Raw genomic sequence first — 19,332 nt, forward strand, 5'->3', positions numbered from 1 at the left:
CAACAAACTGCAAATCCCAGGATTCTGTAACACTGAGCCAAGGCAGTTAAAGCGGTCTCAAACTGGATTATTTCCGCAGTGTGTTTTGGACCTATGTCTCATACCATTGCTAATTGTTCTTTGTTGAGGTTTCTTCTGCTTGTTTGATGTCATGCTAATCTACTACATTGTCTCTTCCCTCTCCAAAAACAAAAATTGAAAAATGTACATTAAAAAAGTAAACTTTTAACAGAGCTCTACATTTTCCCCGCCTAGCCATGTCTTATACTGCGGACGTGTAGAGGCAATATAGTGAGAAACTCCTTTTAAAAAGGGGAATTATGACGTTCGTTTAAGTGGGCTGACTTAAAAATTCCTTTTTAAAAAATGTTTCACATTATATTGTCCATAAAGGTCTATACTGACAAAGTGGGTGAAACGTTGAGCTCTGTTGAGAGGAGAGATTTTTTTAAGAGCCCACAATTTGCTATATAGAGTCTATACAGCAAATTGTGGGCTTTTAATATATATATATTAAATAATAAATATATCCTCTAATATATATAGACTGAGGGAGAGCAACCCTGGCGGCCATTTTGTGAGAGGAGGCGGTGTGTCACTAAAAGAACAACTAACGGGGAGGCGACAGAGCGAGCGCCAGGCAACCGTTACTCGCGCGTGCCCGCGCATGAGCTCGAGCCAATCCGCTTGCTCCTTTGAAAAGAAAGAAGCCCTGCGGTCGCAGCGCCCAATCAGCAATCACCAGACATTGGCGGGGGAGGGGAGGGGGGCCGTGTGCGCGCGAGCTTCGGGAGCGAGCCTCGGCAGCCCCACCCAATCGCTGCCCGCCTCCTCTTTTCCACTCTCCCCCTCCCATCTAGAAAAAACTCCGGAGAAGAGGAGGAGGAGGAGGCGGGGGGGCTGGTGTTGGAGCGAGCGAGGGCGCGCACGCCCTTCCGCGCGCAGCGTAGCGAGCCAATCAGCGTGCGCGCCGAGTCCTCCTGGCGCCGCTGCCGCCTCCTCCTCCTCGCTCGCGCTCTTCCCCCCTCCCACCTCACTCCCCCCGCCCGCGCGACGTCGCTGCTGCTGCTCCCCGCTCGCTCCCCCTCCCTTCCCGACCCCCCCTTCCTCTCTCTCTCTCTCTTTCGCGGGCGCCCCCTCCTCCTCCTCCTCCCCCCTCCCCCGCTCTGTGCTGCCGCCGCCGCCGCCGCCGCCATGGACCCGAGCAACTGGAGCAGCTTCATCTTCCAGGTAACCTCCTCCTCCTCCTCCTTCTCCCTCCAAAAGAAAAAAGTGGGGCGGGGGGAGCGCGAGCCGGGAAGGAAGGAGAGCGAGAGAGCGAGAGAGGGAACTCTGGGCTGCTCCCGCTCACACCCTCCCTGCCCCGCCCCTCCCCTCGGGAATCCCAGCGGGAGGGGGCCTGGCGCGCGCGGGGCAGGAGAGGAAGCGGCGGCGGCAGGGCGCCCTCGGCACGCGCCGCTCGGCCTCCGCTGCGCTGCCCCCCGTCCTCCCTCCCTCCTCCTCCTCCTCCTCCTCCTCCTGGCGCTGCCCCAACGGTCACCTCCCTCCGCCCAGCTGCCTCCCTCTCTCGCTGCCTCCTGCGCTCCCCCCTTTGACGCCGCCTCGCCCAGACCCTCCCTCCCTCCCGCGCCTGGCGCTGCTGCTGCTGCTTCTTCGCCTCCTCCTCCTCTCCTCCAACGGTCACCTCCCCCTCGCGCTCGCCATGCCCCCAGCCTTACCTTCTACCCGCTCCTAGAGATCCTTGCCTCCCCCCAAAAGAGACCCATGTCTCCCCGGGACACACTCGCTGCGCCTCGGGACTCCTCTTTCCCGTACGCGCCTAAACAACGCCATCGCCTCTTTCCCGCTCACGTGTAGACACCATTCTCACACACACTTAACTCTCTTTTCCACAAGGGTCCAGCCCCCTCCCACATGTGTGCAATCGCCTCTCTCCCAGACACACGCGTCTAAGCAACTCTTCCACAACCATCGCCTCATTCCCACGTGCCTGTAGCTTGTCTAAGGGCCTCTTTCCCGCCCACATGTAACTGTCTCTTTTCCATTTGCATCTAACTAACTCTTTCCCACAAGTGTGTAAACACCTTTCCCACACATCTAAACAATTCTTCCACAACCGTTTAAGCGCCTCTTTCCCACACACATGTAACCACCACCTTTTCACTACACTTGTGTAACTGCCTCTTTCCCACACGCTTGTAGCCACCTTTTTACTACACTCGTCCAATGGCCTCTTTCCCACAAGCGTGTAACCTTCCCTTTCCCACAGGCCTGTAGCCACCTCTTTCCCACTTGTGTGTAACTGTCTCTTCCACACGTGTGTAACCAACTCCTTCCCACAGGCGCGTAAACCGCCTCTTTCACCTCTCCTGCCCAAAAGCAAAGATGGCCTCTTCCAAACGGTGTTGCCACCCCCCTCACACAAAAAGCCGTAGCCCTAGAGGTTCCTTCAACCCACCCCAGTTTGGACTGGGCCATCTTCGTCCCCTCCGCCATCAGAGGCTGCCTTGCTCTTTTCTGGCCCTGGGGGTCTACTTCCCCTCCTGTTCCCACACACAGAGTAGGAAGCAGCCACGATACTACAGCCTATTTTGGTGCCAGCAGGTGTAGTGTGCATTTTCCACCTGTTTGCCCACCTATTCCTGTGTGTGTGAACACTTTGAGGGTGGGTTGTTGGGTTGCTTCTTGTGGTAAGAAAATTCAGGAAGGATCCCCCCCCCCGTCACCCACAGCTGGTTAAAACTATGATAGAGAAACATTACCTACAGATAATTAAGAATAGTAAATTACCTTGGATTATACTTGCTCTTACCTTACTGTGAATGCAGCTGGGTGGCCAGATTTTGCTTGGCTCTTAACAGGGCCTTGCTGCACTTAATACTTCCCATGTATATGCATACGCTACCTTATGTTTCCTTCATTGAACTAACCTTCCATACCCAATGGAGCCCCTTCTTTTGACATTACACTTCCCATATAGACAATTTACTCTTTAAACCCATGACCCTGTGGACCCCAGTCACTCCTCCTTTCAGGTATCTCTCCAGAAAGACAACCTGGCCTTTGCCCTGGCGCTCTCCTCTTTCGCCTGCTGTGTCCCTCCCTCTCCTAGTGCTTCTTCCTCCTGCCCAGGATTTCCTCTTTGTGGGTGGTGCACCGCCAGGCCCTGGGCCTTTCCTTTTTGAGATAGGCTTCTCTAGCCACCCCTACGTTCTCCTCCCTTCCCAGTATACATGCATATCAGGTCGAAAAGTTCTTCCAAAATAATTGTCCCTTCCTGTAATAGGCCAGATTGGTTCTTCTTTCATACTCGCTTCTGTGTTATAATCAGGAACCTGAACTTTAAGGCTGTGTGCTCTTCCCTACCCTTCCCAAATTGCACTACCTTATTTAATACACTGTATTTTATACATTAAACCATTTTCTCACAGTTTAAATCAAAGATTCTCTGTTGAATAACCTTTTATTTTTACTTTCTGTTGTCACTGTTTTCATTTCGTACTATCTTTTAACTTTATTTCCTCAAAGATATCAGTAGCCACCATCTCCCACCTCGCTTTGGGATAGGGAGAGGGTTGTTGTCCTACAAAGGTTGCCTGATCTCATTTCTTTTGTGTCTTTAGCAGAGTCATACTCAGAACCCTCTGCAGGTTGGGACCGAAATCCAGTCCAGGTTTTTTGCTGCTCAGGGCTGCAATCAAAACCCCTTCCAGGTGAGCTTTGTCTGAGCAACAAATGGAGAGCCTTGGACTCCTTTGAAAACAATCATCTCAGTGCTGGAGACCACATTTGTGTAGATAAATTATCTCTGCCTCTAAGGGATTGTCCACTGTACGTATTCTTTTAAAAATCGCTGTAGTTTTTGCTGTAGCTGTTCGCAAATACAGTATTTGAAGTCATATAATTTCATTATTGACATTGGTGGGATTAACACTCTGAAATCCCATCTCATCCTATTAAGTCTGAGGCAGAATTTTGAAGCAAGTATGCAATCTGTGCTGTGTTGCAAGAAATCAGCACCCATCCAAATCTCTAATCAGATAACACTTAAGTTTATGCCACCTTAAAGAAAAGAGCAACTATACTGTTTCCCAGGATAGCTGCACATTTTTCTTTCCCCCCATCATACATATATATATAAAGGTAGAATTAGGAGAGAGGGCCATGTAAGTCTGGAACATGTATGCAAATGAGTCTTGTAGCACTTTTGAGACTGATGGAGGAAAAGAAGATGTCGGTAGCATCAGCTTTCATAAACGTGGTCAACTTCCTCAAATGTATGGATGCTCATTTAATCACAAAGGTGCGATTAATGCTACAAGATCCCTTTGCATATGGATTTATAAGTTTATTTTTGTTGCCAGTTGGGAAAGTAACTATTTAAAACTATTTTTTAAAATGTCCAGTGTGTACTGATGATCCTATGTATATTTACTTATAAGTCAGTCCAGCCACATTCACTGTCAGGAAGCATAGGCGCGTTACAGGCCGCCCCTTTGAGGCGGCCTGTAGGCGCTGCTTTCCCTGGTGTATCGGGGCCTCAGCTGCCAGACCGGCAGCCTCCGAGGCCCTGATCCGCTGCTTTCCAGGCTGCGGGGAAGCGGCAAAAGGCCGCTTCCCCGCAGCCTGGAAAGGGGTGTCCTTGGGGCTTGAAGCCCTGCGGCGTCGGGGAGGAGGAGAAAGGGATCGCTTGGCCCCTTTCTCCCTTGCGTTGCTGGGCACAGCCATCTAAAGGCTGCGCCCAGTGACGCAAACCAGGAAGGAGCTCTGAAACGGAGCTCCTTCTTGCTCCGTGGAAAGGGTGCACTAAGCGCCCTGGCATGGAGCGACAACGTCACGTCCATACCGCCCCGTATAGAGGCGGCGCAGTCGTGACGTCACGGCGGCCCCCATATGGAATGGGAGCCGCCATTTTGTATGGACTCAGTCCGTACTAGGGTTAGGGGCGTCCGGAAGTGACACCCCTTTTTAACCCTAGTACGGACTGAGTCCGTACTTAAAGGCCCGTCTGTAACGGGCCATAAAATTTCAGCCTAAATCAGTCTTGTGTTTCACCAATTCTAGACTTCAAAATGCCAATGTAAATTTTACTGTGTCTTTTGACATTAATAAACCTTTACCAGAGGAAGTGAGTTTCACTGTAAGAATCAGCCACTGGAAACATTTCTCTATTTTCTTGCTGTTCACACGAATGCTACAGCCAAGAACATACAGTGGTACCCCGGGTTACGAAATTAATTCGTTCCGCGGTTATAATAAATAAATAATAATAATAAAATTTTTATTTATATGCCGCCCTTCCTCCGATCAGGGCGGCTTACAACAGATTAAAATACATCAACTACAAACATATTAAAATACACATAAAAATGCACCCTAAAACAAACCAACAGTAAAAGCCCCATAGCCCAACCTCTTGGCCACGAAAGAGGAGGGAGGCCCGCAGGATATTTATTCGGGGAATGCCTGTTGGAATAGGAAGGTTTTAAGGTCCTTCCTAAATTGGGCCAGGGTAGTAGACGAGCGGAGCTCTGTGGGCAGCGCATTCCAAAGGGCTGGGGCAGCTGTGGAAAACGTCCTCCGAGAAGTGGAGACTAACCTAGCCCCAGGCACCTTCAGTAGCTGCTGCCCAGACGTTCTGAGGGTGCGAGGCGGAATGTACGGGGAGAGGCGGTCCTTTAGGTACCCTGGGCCCAAGCCATTTAGGGCTTTATAGGTAATTACCAACACCTTATATTGAGCTCGGAAGCGGATGGGCAGCCAATGGAGATCTTTTAAAACCGGTGTTATATGGCTGGTCCTGGGAGCACCAGTGACCAGCCTGGCTGCCATGTTCTGCACCATTTGGAGAACTGAGGTGTGTGACTGTTCTTGTCGCTGTAAAGAAGAGACAAAGTCTCATAGTATTTAAAAAACACAATTATTCTTATTTTATTCCTATTTTAACAAATAAAGTCATCTTTTTAAACATCCTGAGACTGTCTCTTCTCTATGTCCCTTCTGTTGGATGTTACCAGTCCTCTTTGCTCTCTGATTTTTGTTGTTACTAGGCAATTAAGACTTTTAAGTGGCTGGTAAGTGCTGAACTTTTTTTTTTAACCCGCCAGATAATTATTGTCAGGGATAAAGCAAACATTTGTGCTCCTACTCTGTCTGTCTGGTTGCAGTGGAAGGATGTGGAGCATCTCTGCTTTTTGCAAGTTTGTCTTTGACAGGGGCAAACCCTCTGCCCTCCAGCTCAGAGCCTGAAAAGGGAGGCAGAAGCTTGTTTGATACCCATTTGCTCCGAAACACTGTGAAGTAGCATAACTAAGAAAGCTGGGATTTTTTTAGAGAAATAGAAGAGAGATTTCTGTGTGAAGTGTTTCAGTCAAAAATGGGTTATGTCATTCTTTGTGATCATGTTTTTTTCTGCATTTGTATAACATTGCTTGGTCCATTTTAGTGCCTAGTGTACTGAGACTGCAGTTGCATATGTGGGTTTCTTGGAAGCTAACCTTGCAGAGCCCAGTGGGACTTACTTTCTAAGTAAATTTGTTAGCATCTGGCTGCATACATCATTTTGTCCGTGATCATAAGCTCATGGCTAGACAGGATTTTTAATTCAAGCTTTTCCAGTTTTCTTAATTTGATGACTAGATCAAAGTGTATCTTCTCTGCTTTTTACTATAGATGATGACATGGCATATTCTATTTCTTGTCTGCCCGTGTCTATGTGTTAAAAGGAAGATTATCACCTCAGTGAGGTAGTTCCTCTTCCTTGTTGCCTATTGGGAAATGGGAGCAAACACTAGAATAATGGAGCATTGTCTTCTAAATAAGTGCTTCAGTACCAAATATCTTAACTATTTTTCCCTAGGATGTCACTTTACATCAGGAGTATAACTAATATGTAGTAGCTTCTCAGCAATACCATCTCTTGTGCTGTGAAGATGTATCCTTAAAAATTGTGTGTGTGTATAAAAAGGCCTCATGTTAAATGGCTTAATCTGATGATGTTGTCAGCCTACATATATTCATTGGAATTCATTTTTTAAATTGAACATTTCCCTTGAATTTAATAAGTGTGAACACATTTTCCTTCAACCATGTAATTTCTTTTCACAGTGTTGTAAGCATTTTTAGCAAGTATTAAGAACAAACTATTATCTACAAGATCCTTATGCCAAATGTTCGGACGTCTTGTTTCTATGAGTCAGCAACATCCTTAAGTCATTCTGAAGAGGTCCATAAGTGTTCAGTTCTGGCACCTTTAGAGATTCTCACACCATTCACATCCTTAGGCATTCATGGTTAGAGTGGAGATCTCATTAAAATCACACAAAAAGATAAAATGTACATAATCCAGATTAAGGATCAAAATAGACAGGCCTAATGAAGCAGCTTCTGGCCACTTTGGAGGTGTGCTGTTAAAACGCACACATCCTAAGATTCTTTCTCTTTAGTGCCAGTTAAAAGATCAACAGGTATTTCACACTCATGCTTGGTTAATGCATTCTGTATGCTGACATATAAACATATTTGCCTTAGGGGCAGAAAAAGGACTCTGAATAAAATCTCTTAAATGTGAATGAATGTTTATGCAACAATTAGAAAACTGGGTTTGAATTAGTGTGAAGTTTCTACCACTTTGAGTTTGGTGGTACTGCATTATGTCATGAGTGTAGGGTGGGGGCAAATTGCTTGCAGAACATTAGCTCACAATTTTTAAAATGCACTAAAGCATGCTAAAGTATTCATTTAGCTGTACAATGGCAACCTGGCCTCTTTGCAAAAGTAGACTTCTCCAACCCTAAGCAGCTCTTCAGCCTAAATCACAAACAAATATTCACAGGAGGTGGTGAGTGTTTCTAGCCACTTTACACTGCATCTCCAATATGTAGTGATATATCCATATTCAACCCTCCTACAAGGACCACTGAGGCATGTTAGTAATTCTGCCTTCTGTTCATTAAGATATGATATGTCACCTTGGCATTATTTACATTTTCACTTTGTATAATCATTTCAACAGCTAGATACTTACACCAGGCCAATTTCAAGGAGAAAGTTGAACAGTTCCAGAGAGCACAGCAAGGTGCAGCTTGCTTTCTAACTAAACTTCAACTAATATCAACAATAGGAAGAAGTTCGTCTCACATATTTGCCTTCCTTTATATGCATGTTGTAATTTCTCAGTGGCATCTTGCATGGAGCAAATGTAGGGGAGTTGGGAGAGGATATGTTTGCTGGAAAGTCAGGGATGCCTCTCAGTACATTTGTTCTTCATTCCTTTTGCCCCTGTAAGAACTCCCCTTTCTGCCCTGTGATAGGTAAAAGGACTACTGGTCTTATTCCATTGGTATTGCACACGTGCTGGTGTTGTTTCTCATACTTCGTTGGTTCCCATTGATAAAATTTACTGGTAATTTGATCATTGATTTCTCCTTATGAGACAAACCATCAGCATAGTTTTAAGCGGTGGAGAATATAAAATGAAGTGATGCACTGAGAAAATACACTGCATACACAGGTGAATACAAATAATATGCTAAAATCTCTAAATTTGCTTTGAGTCCTATTCCATAAACTAAATAATGTTTTAGCCAGTCCCTTTTTATTTTTTTCTTAGGATGATTTCTAGCTAGATTATTAAATAAATGAGGTTTGCTTTTGAAGTGGTAATTTACCATTCTCCTCCCCCCACCATGTTGCTAGAATACAACAAGTGCTCAGGTTTGGTTCATCGCACTATTTCTCAATTACACACTCTCTTTTTCTCTCCAGACTGCCACCACCACAGCTCCTCCCCAGCAGACAGCTACCACTGCTGAGTCCCTCCAAGTGGACCTCCTACCTGTCTTGGCTGCAGCCCAGGAAACAGCAGCTGCTGCTGCTGTGGTTGCTGCTGCCACTGGTTCTGCACCAGCTGCTTCCACAGTAGACACGGCTGCCTTGAAACAGCAGCAGCCTTCTGCTTCCGAGGGTGGAGGTGGCCAGGTAGCACCATCCTCTCAAAACACCCAAGCCCCAACCTCCCAGGCAGCTGCTACTACACCTCAGGCAAGTGAGGCCCAGAAGAAGCAGAAGAGCAAAGGTCCCTACATCTGTTCTCTGTGTGCAAAAGAATTCAAAAATGGCTATAACCTGCGACGCCATGAAGCCATTCACACAGGAGCCAAAGCTTCTCGTTCTGGGCCCACCACCATGAAGATGCCCACCATGGTTCCCCTCAGCTTGCTTAGTGTTTCTGCCATTGGTGGTACAACCCAAGCAACCCCTTCCCCTGCTGAGGGTGGAGGAAACACTGCAGGGTCAGGTGCTGGGCTGGTGACCACTACAGCATCAGGCAAACGCATCCGGAAGAATCATGCATGTGAAATGTGTGGGAAAGCCTTCCGGGACGTCTACCATCTCAATCGGCATAAGTTGTCGCATTCAGATGAGAAGCCCTACCAGTGTCCTGTTTGCCAGCAGCGATTCAAGAGGAAGGATCGCATGAGCTACCACGTTCGTTCACATGATGGTGCTGTGCACAAGCCGTACATCTGCAGCCACTGTGGGAAGAGTTTCTCCCGGTACGAGAAGTCAAGGGTACAGAAGGAGGTAGTTCAAATGGGAGTTGTTGCAGGGCTTAAACGAGGAGGCTGACAGCTTCCTCCTGGCAAGACAAGCTATTTGAATTAGAAAGTTGTTTCAACACTTATCATCGGTCAGTAATAAGCCTATCAGGCTTCCTCCCTTGCTACCCCATAACTTGCATGCAGCGCCTCCACCTCACCACTGGGGCTGCATTTGGGTAAGGTACCTCAACAAATAGTAGTATAGGAAGTTTCAAGAACAGGGATGTGCATGGAAAATCTGTCCCACCTCTCACCATTTCCATTTTTAGCAGTGTTTCCTCCTTGAGAGTTCTGTTTGCACCTGAACAAATAAGTGTGTGTGAGCAGATGAAAACACATATTTTGAAAGTGTGCCACACTGACTAATTTTAAAGTTGGCAACATGTAACTCACATCAAAACATTTTTACATTCCTGACACTAATCTTTTTGGATTATAATAGCAAAAAATCTTAATTCTTGGTTACCTTTAAGTTACAGCTATTTGGAGAGGATTCTTGCTGGGCCTGGAACGTCTTGGCATATGTTAAAAGATAAGTTTAGAACCTCAGAAAACCTGTACAGTAGAACAGATGAATTTCAAAAGGTACTGGGAAAGCAACAAAATAATCTATATAGCAAGTTCTAATTTATATACCCTCACTTTAAATTTACCATCTGAGAGCAAACTTCAACGTGAAGAAGGAGCATAAAGTACAGTCCTTCCTGAACAATGTCACTTTAGGCAAAGGTGGGACTCTGTTGTTTTAGTGTTCTTCAATTTTTTTAACGGAATATAAAATGCTGGTTTTCATATACAGGTATGGGTTTATTTCAACATGGAAATGCAGACGAATATGGAATCCCACATCTGGAGACTGGAAAGGTGCAAAATGAGAAAGCACCAGACCATGCACAGTTTCTATTCATTTAAGTAGGTCCTTGGATCAAACAATAGTTCCTGAGCCTGGTTTATGCAGAAAAATACCACCTTTTCAAAACCAAACTCTTGCAGAATTATTTAGCAATGGTATCAGGTCACTGCTGGCTGAGTCTGGCAGTGTTTGATTATTGCAAAATATTTCCTACTACATGTTATTACACTACCAGAACTGAAGTGAGAGAACCAATAACCTTTAGGAACATGGAATATTTTCAGTAGATGAAATAATCACACCACTATTTCGTCTGTAGATGCAAGGAAGAAATCAGATGATACTAGCATAATAAAGGATAAGTTTAATGTTGTGGTTTATCCTAGAAGCGAATTAAAAAGTATAGGAATATATTGTACAAGAAACACAACTCCACTTTGAACAGGTTTTTGTAAGCTCATCTTGCTTTTAAGATTTAAATAGAAACTACAGATTTAAGATGTAGGGATTCTTCATTGAGTTTGTACTCTATCTTCATAACCTATTAGTCCATCCTGTTCCTTGATTTTCAGATCTACAGCCTCCATGATGAAAAGGTTTTTTTAAAGGGACAATTTTTTTTGGCAGAAACCGGTCACTGAGGGCAAGATGAAGCCCACTGCTGAAAACTAGTTTTTACATAGTGCGCAGTAGCACAGGTATTTAACCCCTGTGGTTTTCTGGCAGGACTTAGTTTTTCAAGGATGATGGGCCTTTGCACAAGGATTTCAGTCACAAATGGGCAATTAAAGGAGCAGGGGGAAACAGAATAGTAAAATTGTCAAAACTTAATAAAAATATATAGTCTGATGAGGTTTCTCTCCCAGTTTCTGAGTTATATCAAAAGTTGCCTGTATTATTTTCCCAGCAGCTAAAAGGGCTAAGCATAGCATCATCCTTCATCTTTGAAAATCAACATATCCAAAGGGGGGGGGGGGGATGTAACACTCTTGACATGAAAAAGGTGTGCTTAAGGTTTGTAATTCGGAATAACTCCATGTAAAAATGAAATAGTGGAGCTGATGGTGGGCAATTTCTTTGTGTTTGGTTTATTATTATTATTATTACAGTACTACCAGAAATGATATTTTCCTTCCTGATTTCAGAGCCATAAGAGACCATAGGTTTGGTTTCAAGTTTCTGATTTGGAAGAATAAGGGAGTCAAAACAAGTTAAAAATGCCACCTGAGAACGTTAGGACTTTCCTATATAAATGTTATATTTTGAAAAGTGGGCCTTTAAACTATGAAAGACGGTATGATCTGAACACAAACACATGTACACCCAATGGGGGAGAGAGAGTTTCTTATTACCGTAAAGACTATAGAGTCCTATCATGAAATGAGATAGATTAAAACACCCTGCATAGAAAATTTCTCTAAACAAACTGGTTACTGTGTGCCTTTAAGTTATGGCAACCCTAAGGTGAGCCCATCATGGAGCTTTCTTGGCAAGATTTGTTCAGATTTGTTTGCTTTTCTCTGAGGCTGAGAGAGTGTGACTTGCCCAAGGTCACCCAGTGGGTTTCCATGGCTCAGTGAGGATTCAAACCCTGGTCTCCTTAGCCATCTGGTGCTCAAAGCATCATGTTGGCACTTAAGCTGATTATGCTTACTCAGAAATTATCTTAGGCTCCCCTTGTATGAAAACCATCAAATTTTCATATATAAAGTCTAAGTGGGACAAGAGGGCAGAAGAAAACAGTTGATTTACACCAGAAAACATGAACCAATACATTTAGAATTGAAATATTTTAACCTTTTGTGAAAATGTGATGGTCTTTTAAACAGGAGTGCATGAACTTTCATTATGTTTAACCAGCTTAGAGAGCCAATGTGATGTAGTGGTTTAAGTGCTTGACTACAGCTATGGAGACCAAGATTTGGATGCCCACTGAACCATGGAAACCCTCTGGGTGACCTTGGGCAAGTCACATTCTCTTAGCCTCGGAGGAAGGCAAAGGCAAGCTTCTGAACAAATCTTGCCCAGAAAGCCCTGTGATAGGGTGTCCATAAGTCAGAGATAACATGAAAGCACACAAAATCAATAGCCAGCTTTCCTAGACCTGTTTTCCCACTTAGTGCCCGTCTGTAGCTCTGTCTGTGGGACTAATGAATCAACCATTGAGCAGATGAATTCCCAAGAAAGGATTCTGCACGGTCAGCCAAACATTTAAGTCATTTTTTAAATTTAAGGCAGAACTAGCTTGGTCTTGGTAAGATTTGTTCAGAAGGAGGTTTACCTTACCTTTGCCTTCATCTAAGGCTGAGAGTGTGAGTTGTCCAAGGCCACCCAGTGACCAAGGGAGGATTTGAACCCTTGTCTCCACTCTTGTAGTGCAGCATTCAACTTGCTACACTATTCTGGCTCAATAAAGGTATATTTGAATTATGGCGTATGGGAGCAGTTTAGAATTATGAATCTGCTCAGAATTATGACTGAGCTTATAACAGCTGTGGGATATTTGGCATTCAAGAGGTACAGTTTGCTCTGGAGTGATACAGGAAGCTGTACCCATTGAATACCTTAATCTGTAAGGGTTAAAAGACAGGCTTTAAAAAAAATGGAGGTCCTGTCCTAGCCAATTCCTTTATGTTAATGATAGCACTTCAGATTCTATGGAAGACCTTGATTTGTATGACAGTAAAGTCTACCATGGCCAGTTTAAAGGATGAATGTAATAAGAGTTGGAAGGAAAAGTGAGGTTTTATTATGAGAAATAAAAAAGGGAAAAACGCCATATAACTTATTTGCATTGTTCTTTCTGCAGGCCGGACCATTTGAATAGCCACGTGCGGCAAGTCCATTCGACAGAGAGGCCCTTCAAATGTGAGGTACCTTTCCACATTGACAATATAGCAGTAGCTAACTCTAGCCATTCACCATGGTTGTTTTTCTTTTGCCACCAAGAATTTGTGTTTAATTTCTTAGTTGAAGGAGGTTGGTTCTAGTATCTTCTAAAAAGGAACTTTCTTAATTGCCAAGTTCCTTAGTCTGTGGCTGCTTTGGGAAGTGGGCCACGGAAGACAAAAGTTGTTTCCCCATTATTTCTTTTGTCTGATTCAACAGACTTGTGAGGCGGCTTTTGCCACCAAGGATCGGCTGCGTGCTCACACGGTCCGTCATGAGGAGAAGGTGCCATGTCATGTATGTGGAAAAATGCTGAGCGCTGCTTACATCACAGACCACATGAAAGTACACAGCCAAGGACCGAATCATGTCTGTGAACTGTGCAACAAAGGTAAGGGGATAGGGCTATGTATAAAAGTGTATCTGGGGATGAGAAGACCAAAATAAATAGATAATAACCTGTTGGTTTTCCTTGAAGAACTTTAGAAGAATCACTGTACTGCTCAATGCAAGTTTCAGTGCTCAATTCAGAAATCCCATTGGTCCTGAACACACTGTAGAAGTAATCCAATTTGAAACTGCTTTAACAGCCCTGGCTTAGTACTACGGAATCCTGGGAATTGTACTTTATTGTGACACTAAAGCTCTCTGACAGAAGGCTAAGTGTCTCACAAAACTACTGATCCCAGAATTCCCTAGCATTGAACCAGGGCAGTTAAAGCAGTCTCAAACTGGATTGTTTCTGCATCATGTTTAGGACCATTAGATTTCAAGAGGATTGCTCTGCACAGAGCAGCATTAATTAATAGCTGCAGGTCACCCAGATGATGTTTTCTGCCCAGACTATCTCAGTTGCAGCCAGAGTTATGTTTGTCTAATCTGTTTACTGGTAAACCTGAGCCAGTTTTGGTTAAAGTGGTAGCTGGTGTAACTCAGGCAAGGCTCCTGCACCTTTAATAGTTATGTCAAAGGTGAAATTTCAAGGAGTGTAACTTGTCACGCAAATAACTCCTAATACAATTTCCCCTTCTGCACAACAGTCAAAAGTGCAGGTCTGTCCTCTTCCTTACCCAACTCACCAAGTACAGTTGGCCCTCCGTTTTTGCGGGGATCCATTCCAGTCTCTCCCCCCCCCCCCCCGAAAATGGAGGCTCGTGCATATTCAAGCCTCACAAGTTTGAATGGGGCGTGCCCCCACACGCGCCTTTGGAAATAGCAGAGGTTGTCCCTGCAAAAATATTCGAGGGCACAGATCCCAGATATGTGAGGAGAGGTGACTGTATTGGATCAATGGGCTTCTGAAACACAGCAAAGAGCCAGCATTCTGGTAGGGATATTTGATCCAACAGAACCTCACAACGAGAAGGATTCTTAGCCACTCAAAAAGCTTTAATCCATGACACGTGTTTCATTTCATCATAGTAAGAAGCTAAACAGTATGTTTTACAAGAAGCAGTCCCAGTTTGAAGGGAAGGATGATTCTTTTCATTTTGGACCAAACTAGTTTTGGGTGAGAATAGCAGGTTAGGCCTTGCAATTCTGCTATTTAGTATACCTTTAAAACAAGTGTGTGTGTGTGTGTGTTAAAACTGTCTTGTGATCAGACATCATGCATAATATTTGGTGTATGGCTCTTGTTCAAGCTTCCCATTTTACCTTGTGACTCCATTAAGCAAACTGCTGGGCAAGACAACTGGCTTCTAATGCGTCTTTCTCCATTTAAACAGCTAAGCATTTCCTTAGTTCCATTTAGCTACAAGTTTAAAATGATGTCACTGTAAGTGAAATATGGCATGAATTGTGGTAAATTGTCAGGATTGCTAATGTCCCATGTAGATGTATAGATGCACTCCAATGAAAAGACAGAAATGTATGCACTTGAGAGAATTAAAAATTACTAAAAGAGAGCTTGCTAATCTCTGAAGTGAATGTGTCTGTTCCAACTTTATCCACCTGCCATCCTCAACATCCAGCTTTATTTTGACTGATTTAATATTTTTAAAACACTAATTGAACCTGTCCGAAAAATATGCAGGTTAATTAGAAACAAATTACAAGCCATGGTGGATTTTAATTTTTTTTTTTAGTTCATTCACACTTTAACTCCTGGATATAGTATTTGGAATAATGTGCATTATTATTTATGTTTTACCCATATATTAAAAACAACATTCTTATCACATTCTTATCTCAATTCTCAAAAGCATAGGACAGTTGTTAATTATTAATCACTGCCTGGATTCCATTATCACTCTAAGGAGTTCATAGTGAATTCCGTATTGTAGAGTACATGGATGACAGGGCACAGAATTGCTGTGAGGATGCACAGGGTATAAGGGAAAGGTTGTGGGATGATCTGGTGAGTTTATCTCATCTATATATTACTGATCTAGGATTGTAATTCTGTTCTTTTGTGTTAAGAAACATAAGTTCCTTATATTGATTTCCTCAGTGCCCAGATGCAGCTGCCCTGAGGGTAGGGGGGGTTTACAGTCCATACAGCTATAGCTTGTCTGGTGGTGAGATGGAGCCATCTCTGAGGTGGAGAATCTGCCTCTTAATCAGGAAGGCTTCTTGCAATGGATTCTTCATTAGATGTCAAGACGCAGCCGCCTCCAGGGTAAAGCATAGCTAATTACTGCAGGACACTAGGATATACTTTCACTAGTCTGGACACTGACCTGGCTGGTTTTTGTCCTTCTCCCCCTCCCGTAGGGTTCACCACAGCGGCCTACCTCAGGGTCCACGCGGTCAAGGACCACGGACTGGCCGCCCCGCGGCTGGAGCGTTTCCTTTGCAAGCTGTGTGGCGTGCACTGCAAGACCCCGGCTCAGCTCAACGGGCATCTGCAGACGCACGCAGGAGAAGGGGCCGCGGCCACTGAGGGCCAACCGCTGCGGTGAAACGCTGGCCGGGCCACCAGGCAAGAGCCACTTCCTTCTGTCCTAGGGGATGGGGAGGGGGGTACCCCTTTGTCCCATAGGATATCAAGGTGTCAGTGTATTTTCAGTGGAAGAAGGGAGAACCCCAATTCCCCTGGGGCGGCTGCATCCTAAATTAGAATCTCTCTGACCTCATTCCAGGGCCTGCATGTTGTAGTGTCTTTCTAGGTTTAGGTGTTCATATGTCACTCAGGAGATTCCTTCTTCAGGTCCATCATAAAAGGAGAGAATGTGAACTTCATGAGGGAAAAATTAAAAAGGCATACACATTCCTTTGAATGTTTCATTTATCTAAATAAGATTCCAAGGGAAACTATTGTTTTCCAAACACCAGCAGGCAATGAAATTTCTTCATTTGAACAAAAAGAACAGTAAGAATGTGGGCCGCTAGTCATTTAGTGAGATTAGCAACAGATCTAGTATACCGATAGTTGTTTGGGGTCCTTTGTACATTTAGAGGCTTTGCCTTTCACAGAATAACATGCATAGCTGGTGTTTTTGAGATATCACTGATTGTGAGGTTGGAGTACATTAATGAATTTCCAAGAGGTTTGATGGGAACAATGGAACGTTTTCCAGATTAATTCATTCTTATGAATGTATTTCTTTGTGTTGGATTGCCTCATACAACCTGGAGAACTGTGATGGAATGCACTGCAGGGAGCTAACCTATGAGAATCAAGCCTTTTATTGTGGAAAATGACAGCAACTACTGTCCAGATGTTCATTATCTGAGTGAATTTCTATATTGTCTTCAGTAGAAGGCCTCAGAAGTTTCAGATTAGCCTTACTTTATTAAATGTATATTCATGAAGGCATTTCCTTTTTAGCCTTTTAGGGAGGGAACCTTTCTTTGGGATGTCGATGAAGATAGGACTTTGGAGGGGCAGCTGCATCCATGCCTCCTTTACCACATGAAATCAAATGTTTCTCTACCCAAAATTCTAGTTTAAGGCAGTGGAGGGGTCAGATACATGTTTGTCTTATTATGGAATGCATCTCCTGAGGGTGAGACACACATTTGACTTTCTGCATCTGTCTTCCTCCACAGGTACGGGTGAGGTCTGCCCCCTCGCGGCAGCCGTCTCGGCCCCACCTCCCGCTGCCGTCACGGTGCTGCCCATGGAGGGAGCTTCGGTTGTGAGCCAAGCCCTCCCCACACAGCCCTGGTGATTTCTGGGAGCAGGGAGGCAGAAGTCCACCTGCCCAGTCCCATCCCTCTCCCTCACTGGCAGCTGGAGCCTCCAAGCCCAGATGGATATGCAGTGGCCATATTTGGGTTTCTAATTTAATGGTGGTTTCATTCATTCTCTCCCCTGCCTGTGCTCGTAAAATAGTGGGGCCAGGAAAGCACTTGCCTAGCCAAGGCAGAAGCTCTTGTTCAGAGACCCATGGAAGGGCTTTGTGTGCATTCAGAGAGCGCCCTCATTTTATTGACTCCTCTGCTCTATGACCCCTAACTCCTCCTCCCAAAGCAGTCCCAGGAATCCAGGCACCCCCTCCTGTTCCTATCTCTAATGAAACAGCTACAAGTCTTGGTCACCGTAAGTCTCTTGCTCATCCCAGCAGCACCCCGTTGCCCCAAATTAGCTACACAAAAAGAATGAGACAGTGGGACAGAAAGACAGGTTTGATTTGGGATCAGAAAGGGGAGGGCTGAAGGCTGAGGTAGCTGTGGGAAAGAATTATGGAGTGACATTGCAGCTGGAGGGAGCCCAGAACTGGGAATAATGGGGTGTGGGTTAAGCGGTTGACAGAGGTTGTAGTGCCCACAGAGAAGTTAGAAAGGGGTACGAATCAGGCCTCGGGGGGCATAAGAGGTGCCTGGAGTTCAGATGAAGGGAGGGAGCTGCAGTGAAATGGAATAGAGAAGGTCTGTCTTCCTCCATGGCTGCAGTGGAGTGTCCTCCATTCCTCTGCTGAGGAGCTGCTCTGGATGTCCCTCCCTTGCCCCAGTGCCTCATTCTTCCACGGTGTCTGTTTTAATGCTCCATTCCCTCCGCTTCTCTCGTGGTTAGTGTTCCAAGCGTGTCAGCCTTCCACACCAAGCATCGATGCCCCCCACCCGCTGAACACCTTCCTTGTTGCATGCAACCCCCACTGATTGGGGTTAGAATCTCGCTTTTTTGTATTATATATATAAAAAGATCCCTTGACATTTAAAATAACCCCCCCCCCCTTTGTGTTTTTTTGTTTTTGTTAACACAAAATGTAATGAAGCAGTGTCCATCTATCCTCTCTCCCCTTGTTCCTTCCCTTTTACCTCGACCTCTTCCCTCTTCTGTAAACCCTTTCTGGATCTATGTCTGAACAGCAAAAGATTTTAGTAAAAACATTGAAGGAAAAACAAAACCCACACTCGTGCGTATGTGTATGTTTATTGATAGGTTATTTCTGTGCCATTGTGTGTAAAGGAGAAAGATTGTGTTTCCTGGCCTTTTGCTCTTTACAGCGTCAGCTTCTTCTCCTGGGACTTTCTACGCCTGTGTGGGGAAAAAATCTAATGGCTCTCGCACCAGATCACAAACCTCAAGTGGGCTTCCTCAAACCTTGCTTTTTGTGCCCCCCTCCCCAATGGCTGCACTTGGTCCCCCTTTACAGGAGACGAAGCCAATGCGGCCTTATGGCCAGACATCTGCGGCGGGGGAGCATTGCTTGTGCCTTGGCAAAGGCATCAGCGAATGCTGCGTCGTAGCTGGGCCCCAGTGTGAGGAGGGTTAATCTGTGGGCTGTTTCCATCCTCCTGCGTGTAGCAGCCAGGGCAGGTTATAAATAATGGATGAGAAACTGTGGATGCAAGGAAAATTTATATAATTTTCTCCCAGAGAGGAGAGGGGAGGAGACAGCTGAGGAAGCAGGATTCCCCCCAAACAAGGTTTTCTGTGCTGGTCTTCTGCATAGAGGGAGATAAAAAGTGCTGTGTTGATGGTGGTGGTGGGGAACCCCGCATGTGTGGGACTTTGCAGGGTGATCCCCAGTTGCGCCATAGACGGAGATAAAATGTGCTAGGAAGCCCAGTGGATAACCCATTTTATCTTTTACCCTG

At 45.0% G+C, this 19,332-nt stretch overlaps 2 protein-coding genes across 8 annotated transcripts in view; one reads left to right on the forward strand and one right to left on the reverse strand.

Annotated features, from left to right (window-relative positions):
* Nucleotides 1-3,099, reverse strand: part of LOC121932716 (major vault protein) — a 35,307-nt gene extending 32,208 nt beyond the window's left edge. For all 3 annotated transcript variants that reach the window (XM_042471636.1, XM_042471633.1, XM_042471635.1), the window contains exon 1: nucleotides 2,813-3,099. The gene's annotated coding sequence lies outside the window, so the exon portion shown is untranslated. The remainder of the gene's footprint in view (nucleotides 1-2,812) is intronic.
* On the forward strand, nucleotides 1,101-18,644 carry MAZ (MYC associated zinc finger protein). 5 transcript variants are annotated; one of them, XM_042471652.1, is made up of 7 exons: nucleotides 1,101-1,230; nucleotides 3,624-3,713; nucleotides 8,767-9,557; nucleotides 13,265-13,328; nucleotides 13,564-13,735; nucleotides 16,060-16,267; nucleotides 17,338-17,469. In XM_042471652.1, exons 1-6 carry the CDS (start codon nucleotides 1,195-1,197, stop codon nucleotides 16,245-16,247), a joined length of 1,341 nt encoding a protein of 446 aa, XP_042327586.1. In that variant the 5' UTR covers nucleotides 1,101-1,194; the 3' UTR covers nucleotides 16,248-16,267; nucleotides 17,338-17,469. The 5 variants fall into 5 exon arrangements, with proteins under 5 accessions (XP_042327586.1, XP_042327587.1, XP_042327588.1 ...); XM_042471653.1 differs by having other exon boundaries at nucleotides 1,110-1,230; nucleotides 3,627-3,713; XM_042471649.1 differs by lacking the exon at nucleotides 1,101-1,230 and adding an exon at nucleotides 1,656-2,604 and having other exon boundaries at nucleotides 3,627-3,713.
* Nucleotides 18,645-19,332: the final 688 nt, after the last annotated feature.

This window comes from Sceloporus undulatus, chromosome 6 (genome assembly GCF_019175285.1).
Source record: "Sceloporus undulatus isolate JIND9_A2432 ecotype Alabama chromosome 6, SceUnd_v1.1, whole genome shotgun sequence".
Classification (NCBI taxonomy): domain Eukaryota; kingdom Metazoa; phylum Chordata; class Lepidosauria; order Squamata; family Phrynosomatidae; genus Sceloporus; species Sceloporus undulatus.

Coding starts and splice junctions, on each gene's coding strand:
- MAZ (XM_042471649.1), top strand. CDS start 2,386: ATGGCCTCTTCCAAACGGTGTTGCCACCCCCCTCACACAAAAAGCCGT. Junction 9,558..13,264: donor TGTGGGAAGAGTTTCTCCCG/GTACGAGAAGTC, acceptor TTCTTTCTGCAG/GCCGGACCATTTGAATAGCC. Junction 13,736..16,059: donor CTGTGAACTGTGCAACAAAG/GTAAGGGGATAG, acceptor CCCCTCCCGTAG/GGTTCACCACAGCGGCCTAC.